Source organism: Cuculus canorus, chromosome 1 (genome assembly GCF_017976375.1).
Source record: "Cuculus canorus isolate bCucCan1 chromosome 1, bCucCan1.pri, whole genome shotgun sequence".
Lineage (NCBI taxonomy): Eukaryota > Metazoa > Chordata > Aves > Cuculiformes > Cuculidae > Cuculus > Cuculus canorus.
In genome coordinates, this window is record NC_071401.1 from 126,310,973 (window position 1) to 126,336,715 (window position 25,743).

At 39.5% G+C, this 25,743-nt stretch overlaps 1 protein-coding gene across 5 annotated transcripts; it reads left to right on the plus strand.

Annotated features, from left to right (window-relative positions):
- Window positions 1-643: 643 nt before the first annotated feature.
- Window positions 644-24,722, plus strand: KEL (Kell metallo-endopeptidase (Kell blood group)). Of its 5 annotated transcripts, XM_054063836.1 has the most exons (18): window positions 2,431-2,778; window positions 4,235-4,373; window positions 6,588-6,791; window positions 7,380-7,504; window positions 8,461-8,607; window positions 10,775-10,837; window positions 11,850-12,038; window positions 12,336-12,481; window positions 13,727-13,850; window positions 14,362-14,472; window positions 15,452-15,550; window positions 16,053-16,130; window positions 16,527-16,630; window positions 17,486-17,596; window positions 19,705-19,772; window positions 19,986-20,143; window positions 21,070-21,165; window positions 22,372-24,722. In XM_054063836.1, exons 1-18 carry the CDS (start codon window positions 2,761-2,763, stop codon window positions 22,546-22,548), a joined length of 2,157 nt encoding a protein of 718 aa, XP_053919811.1. In that variant the 5' UTR covers window positions 2,431-2,760; the 3' UTR covers window positions 22,549-24,722. The 5 variants fall into 5 exon arrangements, with proteins under 5 accessions (XP_053919797.1, XP_053919806.1, XP_053919790.1 ...); XM_054063822.1 differs by lacking the exon at window positions 2,431-2,778 and adding an exon at window positions 644-1,776 and having other exon boundaries at window positions 21,070-22,515; XM_054063831.1 differs by having other exon boundaries at window positions 2,415-2,778; window positions 11,964-12,038; window positions 21,070-22,515.
- Window positions 24,723-25,743: the final 1,021 nt, after the last annotated feature.

The window sequence follows — 25,743 nt, forward strand, 5'->3', positions numbered from 1 at the left end:
GTGTTATACATGGATATCTCCACACACAAGCACAGAGAAAGCATCTATGTGAAATAAATCCATAGTATCTCCAAAGACATATATGAGTTTTGGAATAAATGAAAGTTTTAACAACTTGATTCTCTCCATAACAGGTCAATTTTCCTACTGAATTATTTAAGAAATTCTGTCTCATCAGAGTGCCTCTCAAGAGCACGCTCTTCCAATGGAAGCCAACAGTAGTGTCTGTTAGATCTAGTATTTAATGATTTAATGTTATTATGGTCCCTGATGACTTAGGAGAGGGACCATCACCTCCATGCCAGATCTTACAAGACAGCTTTCTCAGCATCACAGCCCCAGCAAAACATGTACTAATTCAAAGACTCATGCTCTTCACTAAGAAAGAGATATGCATTTCATTTCCTGAAACATCCTATGCAGTTATAATGAGATTGTGATCCAATATCTTTTCAAGATGTATACTTATTAGTTTACAAGGTCTGAAAAAAAAATGTCCATATATATGCATTCAAAGTATTTCCAGATATTATTTGTGGGACAATCAAGTCCAAGTATGTGCTAAAATTACATTTAATCAGGAGGAGGTAGAAGATTTATTTAAAACATGAAACCATGGCTCATGACACCATATTAACTCTAATCACATCCCATCAACCAAAAGCCTTTTTTGGACTTCTCAAGTTTCTTCGTAAAACCGAACACTTCAGCCAAGGTTTTATTACTTGCTTTAATTTAAATTATATTGTTTTCAAAATGATCATAGCCATTATATAATGAAAAAGACAATAAATTCCTTGCCTAGTGAAATTCTAAAGACTAGACAGTGTTCACGAGAGAAAATAGAAGTTAAATTAACTTAATTACTTTTAGGTTGGGATCTCTTAGATGTAATTATGAAGAGTTCAGACAGATAGATAAGACAGTTAAACTGATATTGTCATGAACAAATTTGTCCAGTCAGTTTATGCATATATAAGATCACTTACAGTTACACCTAGTCAGGTTGCTACACACATTTGCCACCACATCAGTGCAACTACTGAAAAGTGTGAGAGAGCATTAGAACTGTAGTTGTGGTGAGAAAAGATGTAAAGTAGATAAGAGTGGAAAAGGCTCAAAGGCAAATATGGCAGAAACACATGGAAGACTTAACAATATGTTGAAACTAAGGATTATAGGCTGTATTTTGTTGCATATTCCCATTTCTCAGTTTGCATGATGATCTGGGATATGACTAGCTGTAGATTATTTTAGGCCACAATGAACAAAACACCTCTGTATCTGCTGGACAGTATGGATCACTGTAATGCTCCTCCCAGTAAGCAAGAATTGTGACTGTCAAAAAGCTGTCTTCTTCCTTCCACTAAGTTGAATCCAGATAATTTGTGCAAGAAGTATTTTAAAATTTGATTGTGATGTTAAGCCGAAGGAGAGTGACCTACTGGAAGCAAAGAAAGTTCAGCAAGGAACATTTTTACAGTATGGAGAGCTGTTTGGTCAACGAAATATATAGCTACCAGTGACATGAGAGGGAGTAAGTAACTGGTTTCAGCCATATAAGAAATCTGCTGCCACAGTATAATCAAAGATGTGAAGAAATTCTGCAAGCACTACAGGAATAAGTTAAAAATCACATTGATGAAGATGGGAAGAAGAAAGGTACTTCAGGAGAGAGACCAGAGATATAAGACCAAAGAGATGAGACTGAAAAGATACCTAATTATCTTCATTCTAGTGAACCAAGGCATCACATTCCTCTGAGAGACTAGCAAGGTAAGGAGGTAAACAGTTATGTCCTGGTATTCTGCTTGTTTAAGTCATTTTTGAAGCAGGCACCAAACCGGTCCCCATCATATCTCTCAGCTCCCAGTTGCCACTTGAGGAGGTCTAAATTCCCAATGTCCACTAGCAAGTTTTTAATGTCTCAGGGAAATGTTCCTTGTTGCCACTTCTTTGGGAGAAATTTTCCTCCCAAATCTTTCCAATATGCATCCTTAAGGAAGCAAAGGCACACAGGCTGGTTATCACCTGAGAAGCAACGAGCAACTAAACAGAGTCGGTAATGAATGATTTCTTTTATGCCTCTTACTGCAGAAGAAAAAGAATCAGAAATGGATTTGTGTTAACCCCTTGAATGAACTTTTGGATGCAGATGAGAAAGAGCAAAAAGAAAGCACTTTGGCCTTTCTTTTGTGGGAAGAAGAGCACTAGGATCCATAACCCACACTATCTTGCAATATGCAGAGGCTTCTAGGCCTCAGAGCATCAGGTTGAAACAGGCTAGTGGCAGTGAAGCTATCAGACCAGAGCAGGCTTTTTGTATGGGCAGGATAGTAAGGCTATTGGAGAGAAAAGAAGCAGCAAATAGCTGAGAAGAGGCTGAGGGAGATAGAGAATCATATACTTCTGTTCAAAAAGATTTCAGTGCGGCTCCGAGAGACAGAAAGAAACATGTGTCACTGGGAGAGACAGAATGGAACAAAACGTACAGTTCAATGACAAGTAGAGGCTTTGGGAAGCGTAGGTAGGTGGAGAGTTGCAGAAGTATATCCATTTCCCTCCCTCTCATTTTCTTTAAGGGTGTTTTTCTCAGGGTTTTTAAACTCTTTCTCCTCCCCACGGCAATCAGCCAAGCTGGGGAGAAGAGATTGTCTCTGAACTTAGTAGTGTGTCTTGGCACAGAAGACTGATAGTCAACAAGTAAACAGAGTTGACAACTGTGGTAACCACAGGAGCAAAACCTGCTCAGTGACAAGGATGAGGACTCCTGCAGAGGTAAGGAAATGGATCTGTCTTGCAGCCTGCTAAGGTACCTGCATTGCATCCCTCTCTTTTTCTTCCCCTGTCATCGCTACACTGTTTATTGCCATAGGGAACAGGAGCAGCTGAGTTTTTGATAGTTTGTACCCAGAATTGGCTTGTCCAGGCTTTAGAATTAATAATGTGGGATGTGGTGTTTGGATTTAGGCATTCTTATGCTTCCTGTTGGTCATCCTAATGGCCATTCTGAAGCCATATTCAGATCTGTTTGAAGGACTGACCAGTAAGTAATTAAGTAAGTAAATAACAACAACAGAATCTTTTACTGTATCCTCATTTCTTCAACAATGTATTTTAAGAAAGTACTCATGCAGAAATGTGCAATTTCGAACCACCCCCCCCCCAGCAATAATTGTGGGTAAAATGACAGTTTCCTGAAGGTAAGAATGACATGGTAAGCCTAATTGCTCCCCATGTAGTGTGGTGTCCTTTTCCTGATTTGATGTCTTACTAATTAGTAAAGTGTTAATTATGTATTCACAAATTGCACTGAACAGAACTGTTACTTCAAGGTTGCAAAAATGCACATAAATTTCAGGGACAACAGAGGTAAGTAAAATCCTCTATGTGACTAAATAATATGAAAAAGAAATATGTATGCTTTTTATGTTGTGAGTTGTTTCAGTGTTCAGTGCTGTGGCTGTAATGTAAACGGTCACTTTATATTTATCTTGGCTGATATATTTTTCTGACCTAAGAATTTGCAGAAAAAATTTGTATATCCATTCTCATATTTCTGTGTGATAAAGATCAGATAACAATCATAATTTTAAATATTTATTGACCATGGTTATGCTTCAAACTTTTGGTAGTCCAGAATATAATTTAGCAAGCTTTCTGTTTAGTCTCTCATTTTAGCAGGTACTATATTTTGAACACTGTCTGAAATATTATTTCTCTAATAGCACTTAATGTGCTCAAATTATGTGCTTAAGTGACTTGCTGACAAAAAATAAATGTAAGAAAATGTTGAAGTTTTTGGGAATATTGGGGCATTAGTCTGAAAGTGTTATCCACATGACTACTGTGATAAACACAATTTAGGTAAAAGCCAAAGTCAGTAATTCTTTGGCTTAAGTAATCTACTGGCCAAAAAAGAATGCAAGGTGATTCCATAAACCAGAATGAACTATGGAGGGACATGCCTCCTCATGGCAAGCTGACTTTTAGATGCATAATTCATAACACTTTGCAGCAGCTGTAGCTGGAAAAGACAAGGAAATGAAGGAGGTCAGAAAGCCCTTGAACATAGTCATCTAGATGACTTGGATTACTGTTTGTATTCTGGCACTAGTCTTGGGAATGATTTTCTAGTAGATTAGGTAGAAGATGGAGTATATGAACAGTGCTAACTTTAATATGAGTTTTTCTTTCTTAATTTTTTCTGTTTGTCTCATTTTTCTCTCTTCAGACCTGTGACCAGGAGCTGAGAACAGGTGCAAAGAAAGAGCAATGCCTTCAGGAGAAAAGCCTACTTCTGTGTATGCTGCTCAGTACTCTCCTGGGCTTAACACTGCTTATCACCTACATTGTGATGACTTGTAGTCTAGGTATAGTATTGGATATCCTTTTCCCTGCTTCCTCATCCACCCCACTTGTAAGACACCTTTCTTTCCTATCTGCCTCCATTTTATGAGGTTTGGCATCTGTGTTAAGAATCAGACTTTCAGAATATCAAAAATCATAATACCAGTTGTAAAAAAGGTACACTGTTCTGTTTCTTCCTTGAGTTGTACTGTGGAGAGATACTCACACCTGTCCTTCCCCTCTGCCTGCCATTTCATATGTCTGGGCCCAGTTTTGAGGGAGAGCATCATTATAATGTCTCATCATCATGTCAAGCTCTGTCTGTAGTCACCTCCAAGAAACTGGACTGAATCTGAGACGTGGGGCTCCTACTCCACCTTTCCATCTCTGACTTTGTAAGTCTAGTCCCAGTTTTCTAGCACAGACCAATGCAGTCATATTGTAGAAAGAAAAGTTATAGTCTCTCGCTAATAAGGGACCTGTGAGCGTAGAAGAGAATATTAATTTGCCTTTCAAATTTGCTAAACAGCTGTCTGCACGAATGGTCCACATAAATGTTCATGCATATAGAATGCTCAGTAGACTGCTGGGCCGAGACCAATGGGATGAGGTTTAACAAGGCCAAATGCCGGGTCCTGCACTTGGGGCACAACAACCCTATGCAGCGCTACAGACTGGGGGAAGAATGGCTGGAGAGCTGCACGGAAGAGAAGGACCTGGGGGTGCTGGTTGACAGCCGACAGAACATGAGCCAGCAGTGTGCCCAGGTGGCCAAGAACGCCAACGGCATCTTGGCTTGTATCAGAAATGGGGTCACCAGCAGGTCCAGGGAGGTTATTCTCCCTCTGTACTCAGCACCTTGAATACTGTGTTCAGTTCTGGACCCCTCACCACAAGAAGGATGTTGAGGCTCTGGAGCGTGTCTAGAGAAGAGCAACAAAGCTGGTGAGGGGGCTGGAGAACAAGTCTTACGAGGAGCGGCTGAGAGAGCTGTGGTTGTTTAGCCTGGAGAAGAGGAGGCTGAGGGGAGACCTTATTACTCTCTACAACTACCTGAAAGGAGGTTGTGGAGAGGAGGGAGCTGGCCTCTTCTCCCAAGTGACTGAGGACAGGACAAGGGGGAATGGCCTGACGCTCTGCCAGGGGAGGTTCAGGCGGGATATCAGAAAAAAATTCTTCATAGAAAGAGTCATTGGGCCCTGGAACAGGCTGCCCAGGGAGGTGGTCGAGTCACCTTCCCTGGAGGTGTTTAAGGAACGGGTGGATGAAGTGCTTAGGGACATGGTTTAGGGAGTGTTAGGAATGGTTGGACTCGATGATCCAATGGGTCCTTTCCAACCTTGTGATTCTGTGATTCTGTGATTCTGTGATTCTGTGACACAGACTTTCACCTCTCCAAAAATTAGCATTATTGTCTCTTTACCTAGCACTTTCCTTTAGCCCTTGTTACGTGTTGGAGACTGTTCACTACAGAGACCAAGGTAAAACTGTTAGTTTAGATCTTGTCTGTTTCCACCCTGCCTATCTCCTCCTGTCTCAACTGTTGAAACCATAGTCTGGAAAGTCTTACTTTGATTTACAAGTGGCTTATTTCAGTAAATAATTGATCTGATATGATGTTGATACATGACACTGAACCAAAATTAGAACACGTACAAACAGACTGATTTGCAGCAGTTTAGATAAAGGTAGTTTTAGATCAAAGTAAGATGCACTAGAATGTCTTTGTCCTGTTGTAACAAATGTCATTGCTAAGAAATGTTTTCCATGCTTGAACATCTCACTCCACATTTTAAACTTATCTCTTTACTTTCTCTGTCCTATGTCCTTATTTTCCTTCATATGTTGACACCATCAGTTGCTTCTTGTTTATTATTTGGCCAAATTTGTCTAATTCAGAGAAAATACACTGAGAATGCAGAATAATCCAATTTGTGACTGCCTAGATAGCATGAACAGTGGATGACACTTCTAAAATGATTGCCTGTCCCTTATTTAAAGAATCTCTCTTATAAAAAGCAAAGGCAATCTCCCTTGAAGTGAAAGACAGAATACACTTCGTTCCATATTCAGCAAAAACATACAAGGAATTCAATACTACACATGCAAAGGAGTTTGTAACAAAAATAAATCTTTCAAGGGAAATGTCCCACAAATAACTCCCCATTTTTTTTGTTTGGAGTTTTTCTCACTTTCTACTGTCACCACTTTATTCTCTCCTATTTACTATTGCCCAGGATCCTGTGATGTCAAGCTGGATCTTACACTGTTGGCCAGACTCCTGAATTCTAGGAATGACACTGTAGACCCCTGTGAGGATTTCTACAAATATGCCTGTGGCAGATGGGAAAGCCAACACTCAAGCAGAACCACAGAAGAGTCACTAAATGTATTTGATGTGTTGTTGGAAGAAAACCGGTTGATCCTGAAAAGGCTTTTAGGTAGGGAGAGATGATTGGTGTGTTACCTTCAGCATCTTCCTCAGTCAGAGCTGAGAATACTAATAACTGAGAGCACAATCATTCTTAACAGGGACTGAGTCCAGTCTCTTCGTTCTTCTGTCATTACAGGTAAAAATTTATTCTTAAGCATGTCATATTATAATAGCTGCATTTTAAACATTTAGTTCCCTTGCCAAGTGTAACAGATGAATGTCACACTTGAAATTCTGAGAGCAACCCAAACCATTTTCCCATTGCCTTTAAAAGCAGACCTTTTTAGGTGTGCTTATCTGAGTGTGCACACTGGTCATGGATCCTGACTCCATGTGGGACTGAAGCCTAGGCACACACCATTTTCCTGTTGTGCTGTTTTCATGCAAAGAAACTCACATATTTGGCCTCGGGAAGAGTTATGGCACTAGAGAGTCTCATGTTTGAGTGTCTGTGGGAAGTGTGGATGTATTTACTAAATTGTCCTAAATTGAAGTGCGGTGTAATATTTTATTACAACCTTTCTCTGCTCTAATACTGCTGAATATTTTTTTCTAAATCACTTTTGTGGTTTTTCATCTATTTTTTTTTCCTCAGAGGGCCCACATTTTGGGATAAGAAGCTCAGCTAAGGAAAAAGCAATCCAGTTTTATCACTCCTGCATGGATACCCAACAGATAGAATCCCAAGGAACTCAGCCATTGAAGGATCTCCTAAACCAGGTGAGTTTTTGTGCTATATCCTCTCCCTCAAGAAGATAATTCCTGTACGGAAAAGGAAAGTGTGATGTTAGGGTCATATGGTCCTACCCGATGGAATTTTGCTAGAATCTCTATCTCTGAATTAGATTGTTGTTCATGGCACGACTTCGAAGTGATAAATATCCTAGGTTTAAATGCTGTTTCGAGATTTGATTTTCTGACATCAGGTACCTGAATCTTTCCTCATGACCTTACATATTACTTCAGGACTGTACAACATCCAAGGCTGCAATGAGGGATCACTTTTAAACTCAGAAGCTCAGTTCAATAGGATCCAACGTACACATTAGGGAATATCTTGCAAAATGGGTGAAATTTTTGTGTCTAAGATCTGATGACCATCCACTACCCTAGGCCTCAGGAGAGCTTGTTTAAAGACAAAAATGATTCTCTTTCCATTCTGGGAAAATCCTCTCAGTGACAGAGAGGACTATACATCTTCCTGCCCACAAACAACATTTATGCCCTGTCTCCAAGGAGGATGCAGAACCTTCCAGCAGAAGGAACAGTGACTTCTGGCCCACCTGTGAATCTGCTGGTCAAGAAGGTGGGACCTGTAGTCCCTGATCCCTGGTTGTCCTGCTGGATGGCCTTAGAAAAATGAGACCTCTTTCTTCTCTTTTCCTTCTGCTTTTTTTCTTGTCTACCTTGTTCTGTTCATAATGCTCATTCCTTTTCCCTGTGTCAGTTTGCAGTTCATTGTTTTGCTTAAGTGAAAGTGACAGGTCATTTTAAAGCCAACAGGGAATGTAGAAATCTTCATGAGTTTCCCTTGCTGCTATTTGCTTTGTTGCTTCTCAGTTGTCATAGTGATTGAGCTCATAGAAGTGAAAAGAAAAAAAAGATTTTGTAAATATGGATCAAACAAGTGGTTTTTCTCACATGCTGTTATGCTCTCTCTCTTTCTCTCTCTCTAGGTTGGTGGATGGAATATCACAGGTGTGGGAAAAGCAAAAGATTTTAATGAAACTCTTCAGACTCTCATGGGCAGATACAGCACTTTTCCCTTTTTCAGAGTCCATGTGGGACCTAGTCCTTTTGACCGCAAGACCAATATTATTCAGGTGAGTGGACTAAAGGAAGAAAATTATTAGGAAGAACTGGGAACTGAGAGTCAGTTACGCAGCCCATGAGACTCAGCCTTGCTCAAGTTAAGCCTATGTTCTTCTCTGAAAAGAGTTTTCCTAAATTTCAGTTAACTTATGTTACATAAAAGCACTTATTTCTGGAAAATGAGCACATGAGGAAGAATAAATTGCTTACTTTCTCTCATCTCTTCTGCCAGATAGTGTAGATTGTACTTTGTGGCAGAAAGGTCTGCTGCTTCTTATGTTCATGGGTATGATCAGTATAATAATGAACTCTAAAAGTGTCCAATACACACAGAAATTGAAAAAAGAAGTGATGCCAAAAAAACAAACAGTTGGTCTCCACCAGCAGAGCCCTGCTGAGCTAGTTCCCGGGCAATGGCAATCCTGGCCAATCTCTTTCACCCCCAATTTTACTGTTCAGCATAATGTCCTGTAGTACGTAATACCCCTTCGGTCAGCTGGGGTCAACTGTCCCAGATGTGTTCCCTCGCAGCTTCTTGTGCATCTCCAGCCTGCTCACCGGTGGGATGGTGTGAAAACACTGTTTTCATTATAAATCCAAAACATAGCCCCATACAAGCTGCTATGAAGAAATTTATGTCTATCCCAGCCAAAATATATGCACCATGTAGAAATATTTAACAATGTGGTTTACATTTGAATATCAGTCACTGTAGATTTGTAATGAGCTTGTAAATGAATTGCAGAATATGATAGATCCCCAAAGATTAAATAGCAAACATTTTTCAAAAGGAAAAGCAATTTATTAACATTTCAAATTATGTAACACAGAAGTTAACAAAGCCTGTTGAGCATATCCCCACATTTCCAGCTGTGGTGAACGAGGGTTTTTTTAAGATTAGACTTGTATTAAAATAAAAGTGTGACTTAACAGAGTTTGATGTTAATGTCACTCTATTACTTACTACATGTAGAAAAAATACAGAGGGAAAATCAGGTTGTATGTGTCAATAGCCAAAGGATTATATGTGCACACCTGATTCTCTGTATTGCTTAGTTCATGTTTCAAAGATTCATTGTGCTTATCCCCAATTCACTTGCTTATATTTCAATCTGAGCATTCAGTGTAAGTTCACTCCAGAGTTCAATTCTGAGGTTTCACCAAGCAGACTCTCAAGCATTGGATCCTTCCATCTGGGTATATGACATTAGTTCACTCCAAGGTTTCGCAAAGTAGACTTTCAGGCATTGGATTTTATAAAATAATTTAATAATGTGGTACTGCAGCGTGGTTGACTCTGGGAAGAGAAGCCAACATGAAAAGAGGAATCCCTGGGCAGTTATACCATTACAGATTACTTATCCACCCCTCATACAATAGTTTGGACCACTAGTAATTTTTGGGTATGGAATCTTCTTATTCCTGATTTGACACCTTTGATGCCTTTCAGACAGGTCATTATCTTGTCTTAGTGCAACTGGTGTTGATAAAATGGATTTTCCTGGGTTTTATTTTATTTTGAGGCTATGTTTTGACCAAACAGGTTGTATACACTGGTTAAGTTTTTGACTGGAAATTCCCAGCTTGTGGTCTAATGCTTCAGCAAGTCCTGTTGCTCATGCTAAACTAATACAGAGAGGATACTGAATATACACACACTATTATAACTCTAGGTGATTTATTCTATTTAAAATGTTTCTTATTTAAGCTAAGCAACCAGTTTCTGTTAAAGAGCAGAATTCCCTGCCATGCAGTCCAGCTGCCATCTGGGGAGGTTTCAAATGGGGCTCACCAGTAAAATTGGTAAAAGATCTCATTGTTTTGAGGAGCACCCTTGAGAGGCATCTCAGCATGAGGGAAAATCATCACCACGCAGCCACACTGCCTAGCAGGGAGACCTCAGAGAAGGCTCACCTAAGCGGTCATATTTATGGGATAGAAGTGGTTGGCTCGTAATCAAATTGCATTTAATAGAACTGTGCAGGAGCCTCCTTCTTGGTGTTCACTGTGCCCTTGTGGGTTTTGTAGAGGAGTTCTTGGCTTGGTTGTAGACTGACCTTTACCTCCTCTAGAGCCTGAGCCAAAGTGCTGCTGGTTCAGCTAAGGGAGATGACGCACATCTCTCACACAATTGTTTCTGGAAACAGTGAGATATTTTTCCTTTACTCCTTTTTGCAGATTGACCATCCTGAGTTTGACATGCCACTTGAGAGAGAACTCAAAGAGAAAAATTATCTTGAGGTAACATATCAGAGGCTGAAGAAAGGTAAAAGGAGCTATTTGGTGTAGGGATCTCCTTGAATTGCCTCCTGGTTCAGAGTGGTCTGTTTCCATGGGTTACGGTCAGTTACGGTTACGGACCTCTGAAAATGTCTCCAGAAAATTTCTGTACCAAACCCTCTTATTTTCCAAAAAGATATTTTATAAAATATAACCCATTTTTAGATGACAGTTTTAAAATTACTAGTGTAGAAACAGATTACTATAGTTTTAATTTCTATTTGCCAAGTAGCATAAACCTGAACTTCTCTCTAGTTTTCACCTTGAATGACTGTTTAAAAAAATATTCTTGTCTGAAGTAAGGCTTTATAATTTAAAATCTGTTTATTGGGGGAGGGGTGGCTAGCATTTTTAAAGTTAGTTTAAAATGTTTTAAGCCAAGCTGGAGAAACAAGCTGTTCGATCTTGGGAGTTACTGAAACAAAGTTAATTTCATCAGAGCTCTGTCATTTTTCTGAACTTCATAAAAATGGAATTGATTTGAGTTTCTCAGTCTTGACCAAAAAAAAAAAAAAAAAAAAGCCTGTCTACCCACCATAAGCATTCCTTTGATACCTCATCAGCATAGAAGTAAGAAGGTGGCATTTTCTCTTCATCAAAAATACTAGCTCATTATATCACTTCAGCTCTCTCCTATGACTCCAGAGATGGCAGGCTTGTATCTCTAAAATGACTCCAGTATTTAATTTAATTGTAAACTGGGACAAAAATAACCTTTTGGAAAAATCAGTGTTCTTCACTGAAAAAGGAGCTGTACTTGGCAAACTGTATTCCACAGGAGGAATTACATAAGGACGTTGCAATGAGGTATGAGTTTTCAGGATGAGGCTTCAGTGATTTTGAAAGATTGAAGCTTATAGGGTCAAGGCGGATGGATGGATGGATGGATGGATGGATGGATGGATGGATGGAATAATGAGGTGACTAATTTTCAGTCATGTTTCTCCCACTGGTCATATGCTCTGTATTGCAGGTTCTCCGTGTGTATCTCTCATATTTGAACAAACTGGGGGGCCTACTTGGAGGGCTACAGGATGGTCTCCCTGATTACTTTTCCCTTACCTTATCCTTCATCTCTAACCTCCAGCAAGTTGTGACCCCAATAAAGGAAAGACAGCAGAGGCGGATGCTGTTTTTTCGCACTACCATCAGGGAGTTACAGGTATCTATGTCTTAGAACTGGAGCAACAGAATTACTAGTGACATTCATATTCTGAAGATGTGCATCAAAAGAGAGATGAGACAATCTGTTTAGATGTCATTTGAGTGTTAATTCAATTAAGAAAAAAAAAAAAAAGTTCTCCTATTCTACTATAACCAATATCCACATCATAAAACCAGTTTAACTTGTCAAAAGTATCCCCTAACAGTATTAGAGAGACTGTCCCAGTTTTACTATTATTTCATGTCAGGCAGTCCAGATTCATAGTTCAGAATGTAAACTTTATTCTCCTTCTAGGAAAAGGCACCAGCTATTGACTGGCTGTCATGTCTCCAGGCTGTCTTCCATCCAATGTCAATGAACCTGTCTCAGCCGATTGTAGTGCATGACATGGATTACTTAAGAGGCATGTCACAGCTCATCAAGAAGTGGCACAAGGAAAGGTAGGAGTCCATGGTTGCAGTTGCTCATGCCTCAAGAAATTTTAACTTCAGATATCATAAATGAAAGAGGTCTGTGTTACCTGTTGCTGAATCCAGTAGCCTAACAGTTGCAAGGCCACTGAGGCTCTATACTCAAAAGTTTAGCCAGTACTAAGGCTTAGCATATATTCCCAATAGGCTTCCACATATACACACTAGATCTGTACACACATATGAATATATCTATATCGCATGGATCAATGGAGATTGAATACAGTACCTTTACTGTCACCCACCCATCCATAGCACCCATACAAACGTGAACAGCCGAGAGAGCCTAATCCTCTTCCTCCTCTCCAGCTGATGAGGACTGGTCTATACTAGTGAAATATATATATGTACACACAATATGGATCACTCCAATAGATGGTCTTAGTTATTCAGTCTGCCCAGAAGCTGGCCTCAGATCCCCTGGTATCCACAGTTGCTGGCACTTGGATATATGAACCTCTGAGTCTTGCAGCCCTACTTTGGTTGCTGGCAGTCTGGGCTCTTCGTGTTACAAACACATATATACAGACAGATCTCTCCAGTAGCTGGTACAAAGCACTAGCCTCTCCAGTAGCTAACTCTAAAACCCCTGCTTTCTCCAGCAGCTAGCTTTAACCAAAGTCTCTCCAGTGGTCAAGTCTCGACTCCTTGTCTCTCCAGTATCCAGTCCCATCCCCACAGAGAGCAGAATGTTATTTAAGAATGCGTTTAATAAAGGCAGATTCTGGCAAGCATGTGCAGGGCTCAATCAGACAGACATCCTGGAAAACCACAAGTTTAAGCTCAACCATTCCCTCTTGCCTTTCCTCTATTTTCCCATTTGTGTTCCCCCCCAATCCACCATCATCCTTTTCTTTCCCTGCCTTGGTCCTTCCCATAAATCGTCTCACAGAATCCTACAACCCCCTGGAATTATTCTATAGTAAGTTTCATCCACTCTTAAAAATGCTCTTTCTTCTGCTTCTCATAAAGAACTTTGTATCTCAGCAGGCAATTATCCCTTGAGTCTTCACAATGTTCTGGGCAGAGAGTTTCTTTGGTTGATTCATGTCAAATCATAGCCCCTGATACAGCTCATTCAGAGTACTTTGGTGTCATTGTTCAGGTTACTAGGGTTCCTCTGCCTCAAATTATTCCTCTGACACTTGCTATACCTCTGTGTTTATAGTGACTGGCCTTTAATCTCCAGTCTTTTAAAATGTTATTTTCCTACAGGGTCCTTCACATTTATATGATTATTTGTCTGATTGGGAATCTCTCCCCAGCCCTTGACAGTCGATTCCAAGATGCACGCGTGGAGGTATCTAAGATACGTTATGGAAAAATGGGATCTAGAATGGTGAGTTAGCCTTTAATCATCTTCTTCAGCCTCCTCAGAAGCTGAACACCCAAGGACATCCCTTCTGGATGTTTTCTTGATGCACTATCTGGATGGAGTTTTTAGATTTGGGGAGGAAAACTACTCTCACTAGGCCATTAAATGCTTCCTTTTTCTCAAAGAAATGTGGGAGTAGACATGACACTCAGAATTTTAGAGAGCTAAGTGCATTGTATCATGGAGTAGGGAACAACACATAGATCGTTACCTTTTTTCTAAATATTTGTCTCAGCTACCATATGAGTCTTCATCTTGTTTGCAAGTAAGAGAAGTAAATGACAAGGAAATGCACACTTTACTTGATTAAAGTTTCTGAGGTAGCTTAAATGGAATTACATTCCTTATCATTCAATGCTGTCATGTTCAGAATGCCACATACATGCCACTGCCTGCATGTTTACATAACTTTTTACACCTTTCCTATCTTTGTCCTCATTCCCATGTGTCTCCGTTTCTTTTTCTGTTCTTACAGATTCTAGCTGAGCGCTGGAGGAAGTGTTTGACTGATACCAGCACTTTCTTTGAACCAGTTCTCGGGCAGATGTTTGTGCAAGAAATTTTCCCACTGCAGACCAAGAAACTTGTAGGTATTCATCCTCTTAACCCCAAGCAAAGATCAACTTCATGTTTTTGTTTTTTTGACATGCCAAATTAAGACCACATCAAGGCAGCAAAATGATGTGTAGGCTTTATGTCTCTTTACATATTCCTGCACTTATGCACTTCCCCTCCATTTTTGGGAATGAAAGATGTCAAAACAAGATGTTGCTCTCATTGCTAGAATAATCAATGCTAAATTAACAGTTATTATCTTTATTTCAGCTGTTAGGAAAGTCATATGTGCATCACCAATACCAATGACAGTCCTACAAATACATGCAATCTCAGCATGCTTCCTGGAATGACAGTTAATATTAACAGTATTCATCACCAGTCTGACATATTTAAATAAGATTTTTGATTGCAAAGCCATTAAGCCATCATATGACCAGTTGTACAGAAATGAATCAATCTGAAAACATTCTGAGTGGATTCATAGTAAAAGGATCACCTACCCGCAGTACTGAAAAGATTTCTTTTTTTTTCCTTCGATGATTGGAGTTCATTTTTCTTTTGAGGGAAATTAGATTAGGCACCAGATTTTATAAAGACTAAGTGTAGTGAAGCACAAAGCTAAATGAACAAAATGTGATTTGTGAAGGAGAGACTCAGACTGTCATAACTTCACAAAGGGAAACACTAGCATGAAATACTTCTAAATACTGATTTTTCATTTCACTCAAGAAATTATTTGATCTTCTTATCCCAACAATGAGTGAATGAAAAAGAATTAGTTACCTCTTAGTTACCATGGCAGGCAAGATAAAAAGGTGTGTGGTAGAGAGTGGTGAGCCTTGTAAGGCACGACTGGATGCCAAATAACTTAAGTCTAAATCATTGTAGAAACTGATATCTTCTTTTTCATCACAAGTTGAGGAATTTCCCTCCAATCATTCTGTGGCTCAATTGCTGGAACAATGTTTTTCTGCAGTTCTGACCATGTCTTCTTTTCTCTATGTCAGGCTGAACAGATGTTCTTTGAGATCCGAGATGCCCTCTATGGTGAACTGGATCAGTTGGAGTGGATGGACGAACAGACTCGCCAAGAGGCAAAAGCCTTGGTGCGTGCAGAAGGCAGAAGTTGCTGAGGCCTTCCTTTCCCTGAAGTCTTTGGAGAAGGAATGGAAGGCGCCTGCACCTTAACATTCTTACCTGCTTCTACAGGCGCATAATATTAAATAGATGTCATACACACTGAAAATTGTAGGTGGTTACATAAATGATCATGTATAGATGTGTAGGCATAGAGAGGTTCAGTGTTTTTGAGATACAATTCGGTTTTATACATCTAGAGTGTTTAAAAACTATAAAGCTGAGCAGTAGATAACAATGCTATAAAGAAAAAAAGAAGAATACAACAACACTAGGCCTCAGGTCATTGAGTTAAGAAAGCAGAGTATCAAGAGAAGGTATCTTGTTGAAAGAGAACAGTTGTTATTTTGAAGGGCCGATTCACAGATCATAGTTAGATATTTTAGAAACAGAGTTTTGAAAGGAATTCTAGAATGTAAAGCTTCCTATTGGTCATGTATCTTTTTGTTTGTATGTTTATTATGATTTTAGGTTTCCAAAGTACAAGTGGAAATTGGCTATCCAGCTCACATACTCCAGACTGACAAAGTGAACCTGGAATACCAGAATGTGAGCTATATAATGTAAACATGCCTGCCTACTTATTGGCAATTTATCTCTACCAACTGCTATCTTTGCTACTAAAACAAGCTATGAGCTCTGGAGCAACGCACATTCCCACTGTTCATTTTCTGATAATATAAGGGCTAAAAGAACCTTTATCTTTTACTTCTGTTGCCTATGTCTCCTATTTAGAGTGACTGGCCTGATAGAGTTTAGTTGCGACCTTTTTGTTGGTTGCTTGCAGATAACAATCCTATCATACCTTAAGCTGAAGGCCTTTAGGATGGGGAGAGAAAAAAACACAAGTATTCCATTGGTTTGTCTTCTGATGAACTGTTTTTTTACTTCATTCATTCCCCTCGCATGCCCAATGACAGTGACGTTATTTGTCTCTTCCCTCAGTTGGAGATAAATGAAGAAACTTTTTTCCTCAATGTGGTAGCTTGCTTGAAAGTACTGCGGGAAAATTCCTACTTGAAACCTCTCCAGCATCGCTCACAGGATAAGTAAGTGTGAAATACTGAACTGAAAAATAGAATCACATGCTTGTGGACTAACTGAGGTTGGAAGAGACTTGTGGAGATCATCTGGTCCAACCACACTGCTCAAACCAGGATCAGCTAGAGCAAGTCCCTCAAGACTATGTCCAATTATATGTCTATATATTTCTTTTACTAGGGAAGGACGAGGAGGGCAGGGGAGGGAGGGTGAGAGCAGAATTGAACAAAGTGCTTCTGATGTTGTTTCACAAGATGCTGTCGTCCTTCTTTGCTGCAAGGCTCCATTGTTGCATCCTACTTAAAAAAAGCCTTGAATCTGGCACCTTGTCTGTATTCAGACTGAGCTCATGCTACCAAAAAACCTCACCATTATGGAGGAAGCCTCAGACCCCTGAAAAAAGAACCTTTTTTTGCCCATGAATCCCTGAGTAAGGGGGATAGCTGGTTCTCCTGGGCTGTGGTGATGTGAATGCTGGCAGGGTCACCTCGAAGGCAGGACATAGCATTCTTCAGAAGGCAGGCAGTGCTGCCAGGCGTGCTTGAGACCTTACACGGCCTGAAGAGTATTCTACACAGGTCTTCAAAGGAGGTTATTAATCCTGATTTACTTGGCAGGGAAGTTGTAAGGGTGAATCCCTTAATGTTTATGAAAGCTAAGCTACTAGTTCTTGTACCATCTGTAAACAAGTGAAGGTTTATTTCAAACACCAGTAACTCTAGATAATGTGAATTTCATCATTCCCTGCTTCTGTATGAACAGTTGTACTGAGCAGACTGTTTTTGCAAGTCCAGCAGAGGAAAAGATCAAGGTGTGATATAAGGAGATAATACATTCTCTCACTTTTCTTTTTCTGCTTCTAGCTGGCATGTGTCCCCCTGGACTGTGCATTCATACTACTCAATAAGGCACCACATGGTGGTCTTTCCTGCTGGAATGTTCCGCAGCCCATTTTTCCACATGGACTTTCCCAGGTATGGAGGGGCTGCAAATGTGGAATCTGATTGTAGTCTCTTGGCTGCAGCATGTTTCCAGGAAGAATCTTAATGAGTCTGTCTTTAACCTCTTCTTCTTACTGCAATCCCAGAAAGACACAGTAAAGGGGGGAACAGTTGCTTTTTATGAAGTCAGATGGATACTGCCTTATGAATTCTGAAAGAGTGTTATCGTTGACTCTGCTGGAGTAAAATCAGAATCTAGGTGAAACTAAGCTAAGCCAATATCCTGTTGCATATTACTCCAGAGCAAAGAGGCAGAAAACTCATGTAGGTTAACTGCAAAGAAGATATTTCACTTTTGCCTCTCATTTTCTAGATTCCATGAATTCCTGAAATCTAAACCTTAGAGATCTAACTCAGAGAAAATAGGAGCCTCACAAAGCAACTTCTTGTCAGAAGACTTTTTCAAATGGATCAAACACATTTCTTCTCTTCCTTTTTTTAAAGAATCCTTCTCTAGTAAGCAACTAAATTTGTAATTCTGAGTCTTTCCCTGCAACAATGGCACTTCTGTAGTCCATGCTTTTATAGTTGTGTTCTTTCATCATATGGAACAGGTCTGCTAAGCAATATTTTTCTGATATTAAAAGCACCTAAAACAGTACACTGTAAAAATCCTACTTGATGTCCTTTTCTGCATGATAGTGGATAGATACTTCTAATCTGTTGTACTGAAAGACAAGCTCACACTATGGCAAGAGACTGAAGTTTGAAAGAAATATTTCTTGGTTAAAATTAATCATTTTCTCTGTGGTGATCTCTACTACTGGTTGTATGACATCTTGTAGTGCTTGCAATATTTCATTAATTCATTATAGAATGAAGAACAGGACACCCCAGAACAACAACAGATTTTTTTTTCCTGGTTGTATAGGCTGTCACTTACTATATTCTTCCTCTCCAAAAAACGTGTCTACGTCATCTTATTCCTGTTGCATTCAGGGTTAGTAAAATATAGTTTTCTCACTATCATCCCAGTTGAGTAAACTGGTAAGTGAAACGTGATCAGCTTTTTATGAATTGGAGCAATAGCATTTGCTCCACAGTTTGAAATTTACTGACAAAAGCCAATTCAGATGAATGTGAGGATAATTTTCAAAATAAGAAGTCAGCAGAGCAGTACACTTATTATAAAACAGAATGGTTTAGGCTGGAAGAGACCTTTAAAGATATCTAGTCCAGCTCCCTACCATGGGCAGGGCCAACTTTCAATAGACAAGGTTGCTCAAAGCCCCATCCAGCCTGACCTTCCAATGATGAGGCTTCCACAACTGTCCTGGGCAACAATTATGAGTTATCCATTACTGAGCTTCTGAAAGAGCAGGTCTAAGAGAAGATGAATTGTTCTATTCCTGTCAGTTACTACTCAGTTCCTAATAACAATCTTCTACAATAATATCATGTTTCAGTAGCATTAATCAGTGCCTATAAAGAAATAATGAGCACATCATTTCATATTACAAAAACACATTTGGAGTCTACTCCCATGTGATTATTGTAATTTTGTTGCACAGAATCATAGAAATTCTGATTGGAAAGAACTGCTGGAAGTCTCTAGTACAATCTCTTGTTTGCCAATCACCAGTGCTAGACCAGAGTAATTGTAGTCAAACCTTCACAATTTTGATTTGCCTTGCCAGTTTTATGTATCATTTTTCACTTGACAATTCTTGCAAGATTTCTTCTCTAGCCATCCTGCTTTTTTATGCATTACTACTGCAGTTACTGTCTGTGCAGTAGTTCAGGCAGTAGTGGGTAAGTAATGACATATCTCAACAGCAATACTTGTAATTAGAGTTAATAAAGGCAGAATCTCATTCACAGACTTTTCACTATTAAGATGGCTTATTAGCTACAAATACTTTAATGCAAGCCCATAGTACAATTTTAAGGATTGATAGAATAATTTGCATTTTTATTTGCATTTTTACAGTGTTCCACATCTGAGAGACAATAAACAGTGTTTCTCTGTGCTCTCAGAGCAGACTGCTCTGACATAGCCCACAGTTGTGCTCAGTGGCAATAAAGAATGCTCACCTGCCCTCTTTTTCTCTTCAAAAGCACACTTCATATTTATTTTTCAGTGCTATGAACTTTGGAGCCATTGGAGTCTTCATGGCGCATGAACTTCTTCACGCATTCTATGCTTATGGTGGGTACTGGCTGTGGTGCCTTTCTTTCTCTTCAAGGTCCCCTTGGAACTTTCCCTCAGGGATCTTAAATCCTGGTCCCTATATAAATGTACAAACATATTACTAAAGTAGATGAAACTAGGTAAAACTCATTCCAGGCCATACTGAGACTCAGTGATTAATGTGAGGAGTACAGGTGAATGCCAGAAATATCTTGATTTTTTTCCCCACAGTGCTGCCTGGGGGATGTCCTACATGCAACAGAAGTACACTACAGAAATCTATAGACTGCTTGGTTAAACACTATGAAAGCTATGACCTTAAGGTCAATGGTACTTTTACACTGTTGGAGAATACAGCTGACACTGGAGGGCTCACCATTGCTTACCAGGTATTATAGTCTACTTACTTTTCTAATGTCATAGACTCACCACATAACTTTACTGCCATGTAACAGGATTGCTCTGGTGCATATCTCCAAGACATGCTGCTTCAGTTCCAGATTTCTTGCATCCCTATGCCAGTGCAGCATGTGCCCTGCATATCCCCTGCTATTCCAGACATGGGTTCCTCACAAAGCTTTGCTCATAACCTCACTAATTCCACTTCTCCTCTTCACCAGTTCTGAGGTGGGCCTTTCTTTACTTCACCATTTACGTCATGCATGCAAAAGTATGTTATTATTTATGCTATATATATACGCTATATATATATGTTATATATATGTTATACTTACTTATAAATATATTAAATATATATTTAAATATTTATGCACATACCTGAGGAATGAAGCTCAGACATGACCCAGAATTCTATGTGGTGGTAAAATGACTCCGTACTGATGTTTTCATCAATACTTTAGTCTAGAGAGAATATTTCCTCGTGCAGTAGTTCAGCAGTTTAATTAATTATTGAGTGCAGAGGATACTCTGACGTATGTAAGTCTCAAAAGGCACTTGTTATATTCTAGCACGAGAAATGCTGAGAGGTAGACATTTTTTAATTTTTATTCAAATATTTGTGACTTTCTTTGAAAGTAATTTTCAGTCTTTCATTGTGTAGTCACTACAGATTCTCTTATGATGATGTGCTTGTGACAGTGTCTGGAATGGGAAGAAAAGGTATTATGTTGCTATTCTCCCACATTAGAGTTATTAAGGAGATGACTAGCAGCAAGGAGCCTCAGAGTGAGGAGAGAGATACAAACTTGCTAATTTATTAAATGTATGTTGGAATGATATATTGCATTGACAGAAGACATGTTTTGGGACACTACCTGAAGGTGGATTTATAGTAATTAATTTTTTCTCTCCACAGGCTTATAAGAATTGGCTGAAAAAGCATAAAGAAGCAAAAGTTTTACCTGAGACTGAACTGTCGCTCGATCAGCTTTTCTACCTCAGTTTTGCTCATGTAATGCATTCAAGGGTTGTCATGTGCGCCTTCTCACTCTCCACTGTCTTCCATGTTGTTACAGTCTGTCTTTCTTCTTCACTCTTCCTCCTGCTCACAAAACTGGGAATAACTGATATTCCTGGCAGTTCCAGAATCTTATTTAGGAAGCTAATACACAAATATAAGACCCCTAACCTGTTACAGATCTCAAAGCTAACAAAAGGCCTGTCTGCAAATATATCTTTTATAAAGCTCAGAAATCTACCAAAATTAAGTTGTAGCAGACAAGCTGTCAGGGAAAACATTGCCAGCCTTTGAGTACTTTTTTCTGCTGTTATGAGCAGTCTACACAGGGAAAGTGGCACATATCTCTTCATCCCTTCATTCATCTGCCTCTGTGTAATGGTGAATAACTAGATGTCATGTCATTCTAAGTGACCAACAGCGAAAAAAAGAGCTTAGAATGTTATTCAGAGGTAAAGAACTAGAAGTACATGCATACATAGTTTGAGATTTCTGTGGGAATCTGGTTTAAGCATTTGTGCAAAGTTGAGCAGTTGTGGGTAGTTCACACCCTTATAAGTCACTGCAATTGTGCAAAGGGAGAAGTTTTGTACATGTGTTGGCATTAGGTCAAAGCAGTGTGTAGGAAAGCAATTCTGAAATTACAGATTATTGAGTGTTGGTGGTGAGATTTGCATTTCAGTGGCCATCTGGAAGCTGCTGCATCATTAGTCAATTAAGAAAGACTGAAATCACAAGAGTGAAGACATGGATTGCCAGTAAAGCCACATAATCTTCCCCTTGGTCTCATGAGTAGTAATGGGATGTTTTGTAAGTGCTCTCTTTTCTTGATAAGCACTCATTGTTTTTCCTTAAGCAGCTGAATCTAGACACTGACACTATATCGATACCATTATTTCAAGATTGCATGAGCCTAAGCTCCAAGGTGGTCTAAATTGCCTGTGTTCTTCGTTATGTAGTATAGAAAAAGAATAGATGGCTTGTCAGATAGGGAAATCGAGATAGAGAAGTTTAGGGAGAGGGAAAGCAGTCCAAAATTGTAGTGGTGAAGGGAAAGACGTAAATATTGTTGGCATCCATGTAAGCATGTTTCCTTGTTTACTCCAGCAGCCTCAATCGTGTGCAGAGAAATCAGGTGACTTAAATCTTGTGCACATAAGGACTTTCAGCCAAACTGACATCTATTTTGTTTCCTTTCAGACAATGTGTGGACATCAGGATCCTGAGAAACTACAGTCTTCCCTGAACACAGATCCACACAGTCCTTTGCCACTTCGTGTCTGTGGGTCTGTCAGTAATAGCCAGGACTTTGCAAAGCACTTCCACTGTTCCAGTGGATCTGCAATGAACCCAGACAACAAGTGTCGTGTCTGGTAATCTGCATGGAAAAAGAGAGGAGGAGAGAGATGACCCCAGGGAGAGGAAGGCCTGACCCATGAATATATGACCATCTTCTCAGGGCCACTAGGGTGATATGGTGCTCTTATTCATCCCTTTACCTTCCTTTTCTGGTTATCTTTTCCTCAGCAGTTTATGGCAGCAAAATTCTTAAACTGGGAAGGGAAGAGGGTCTCCTCCTACTGCTCTCAGCTCTGTCTCCCAGGTGCAGCAGCTCTGGAGCTTAGCAAGTCCGAAGACAGTGAGATAACTAGTCAGTCTCTAGCAGGCAGCAACATCTGAAGACTTGTAAACAGAAGGGCTGTTACATTATTAGTCCCTCTGTTTAGCACATTTCCCTGTCCACTCTAGCAGTCTCATAGTCATGTTGAATGGACAGAGCAAAAAGCTGGAGCTTTCAGACTTGCTTATATAAGACTGGCTTTTAGGGAAATCCTATGAGTCACTATGCAAACACACATGTAATTTACCAGAGAGGGAAGAATACTCTTCACTTCTTCTGCCAATAAATGGAGACATACAGTAGGAAAGACTCAGTGGCTCCACTTCTAGGCTGAAAGATAAGTCACTTAATAATGAAGGCCTTCCCTGTTCTGTTTTTCTTTCATCAGCAATACCCGTAAGAGACAAAAGAGGAAAGCATCCCCATTGGTGGAAGGGGGACTGGGAGCTGAGAACAGGTTCTCTTTTTTCTCTCTTTTCCAACAAGATTCTCCTTTTTGAGTCTCTGTTTAGGGTAGAGGATATGGTTGAAGGTGGAGTACAGGACAGTCACACGGGTTTCTAGAAGTCTCTGAACACTGAACAAATAGAATTCCAAGAACTTCTCTGGATCCTGAACCTCATTCATCTCTAAAAGTTCTTGCACCTCTGCATTTACTATCTGAACAGAGGAGTAGAGCTGCTGTAGGATTTTACTTTTTACTTGAAACTTAATTTTAGGTATTAATTTACCTTAGAGGAAAATGACAGTAAAAAATAATACATTTTAGTGTGGAAGTAGGATTGCTTAAAGCACATTCTCAATAGCAACCTAAAAATTACATCAATTTCAGGTTCTGATAATTAGAAAATTTATACCAATGTTAAAAATATACCAAAGTTAATGAGTATACAAAATACTCCCACCTCTTGCCTACTCTTCAAACTGTTCTTGATTATGGGAGCATTTTTATTTTACTTATTATGTGGCTGCCTGGGTATTGTTTGTGGAATAGATGATGGCAAGTGGAAACATCCCTTATCAATATAAGGATTGTAAAAATTGTGAAAATCCTAATAACTGTGTTAATACTTTTCAAATACTGAGAAATGCAGCAAAATATTTTCCAAGAATAGATATTCAGAGTTTTTGTCTTCATTAACTTAAATATTAATAAAGTGTTTGCTTTAGAGAAAAAAATTACTTTGATTGCAAACTCTTTATGACCAGGTCTGTTTCTTTGTTCTGTATTTGTACTGTTCCCAGCATGACTGGAATTCTTAGTTGAACTTCACAAGTAATAAACAGTAATACCTTAAAATAATTTGATTTAATTACCTATCATAAAAAATAACACAATTGGGCTTGTGCTTATCTTTACCACTTAAACAGTATATACTCTTCCTCCACTCCTTTAATCAATTTTGTCCTAGCAGCGTGTCCAGACTGTCTTTTTTAAATTAAATTGTTAATAGTGATTATCATTGTACCAGACCTTGTGTGTAGCATAAAAGTTATTTCAGTGTCCTGATATTACTTGGCTTCTTTGTTTATAATATATCTGTATTGTTAAGGGTATGAGAGGGACAGTTTCCTGGAACATGCAGTTTTTTCTTGTTCTTACAATGTATGATAAAATTATGAATATTCCGTTTAAAAGACACAGTCACCCTTGAAGCTGGTGAGTTGAATCAATTCTTCTTTATTGCTAATTATGATGTTTTTACATGAAGAACATATGGGAAATGCAAGAAGGAAGGTCTGGCTTAGAAAAAAAAATTGCATGAGTCTTAGACTGAGAATTTATTGTGTTCCTCAAGGAGAGGAGGGAACACCTTCAATATATCAACAAAGTCTTTGCTCTTGTCCTCAGTGTTGCAAGTTCCCTGGGACATAGTTGGTGAAGAGAAGCCATTCTGCCTAGTAGGTGATGATGAACCACAGTTCTAATTGTTATTATCCATGACTCTACAAATTATTTCATGCTTTACAACATTGATTAAAAAAAAGAGCACAACACTGACAGCATTCAGGAAAAGAGCCAGATCCAATGGCAGATCCTTCACTGCTGAATTCCTCAGTCTCTGGGAGTCCTCCTGCTGCACCATGTCGATCACTTCCATTCCTTCCCCTGCTGATGAGGCCACAAACGTTTCCTCCATTTGCTCCCAGCCTGCAACTAGGAGTGGGAGAGGACAACTAAGCTTTCTTCCTGTTCTCTTCTTTCATGCTTGTTTCCCTTTCACCTCGGGTTCCCTCCCTCTTTTCTCCCCTTGCTTTCTAAACTTTCAACTTTGTTTCACCCTTGTTCTGTGTGTCCTTTTTCTCCTTCATACTAAGCATATCTTCCTCCATACTCTTTCCCACACTCTGCTTCACTTGTCCTTTCCTTGTTTCTCTTCTTCCTCATTCAGTATATATTTCTCAATGCTCGCTCTCTCGATAGCATCCTCATAATTCCCAAGTGTGGTTTCTAGATGCATTATATGTGAGTGTGCAAATCTGGCCTAAACTTCTCTCCGTTTGCCCTGCATGCAATTGCGGCAGGATCGCAAGTGGTCATCGAGTAGGGGAGACCAGCAATACTGCTTCCCTCATTTGCTCACTCGTGCCTTTGGCCAATTTCACCACTTATTTCTCAATACACTTCCTCCCTGACTGATGCCTGTCTTGCTTTCTCTCTCCCCATGCTAGCTTTCCTTCTCAGAGTTGTTCTTCCTGATTTGTTTCACTTTGTTTTTTCCTTGGATATGTTGTGTGCTGTGACAATGCCTAGTTTTTCTACCTCAGTTTCATTGCTGCATAACAGAGAGAAGAAAAGTGTCTGGCAGAGCAAAGAGACAAAAAGAGGGAAGAGGAATGAGAAGCATAGCTCAGACACTCCTCAGGAAACAGTACCTGAATAGTCAGCAAGTCACAAAATCTAGTTTTTTTGTTTAAATGAGGGACATATTGTCAGGTTAAGAGAAACT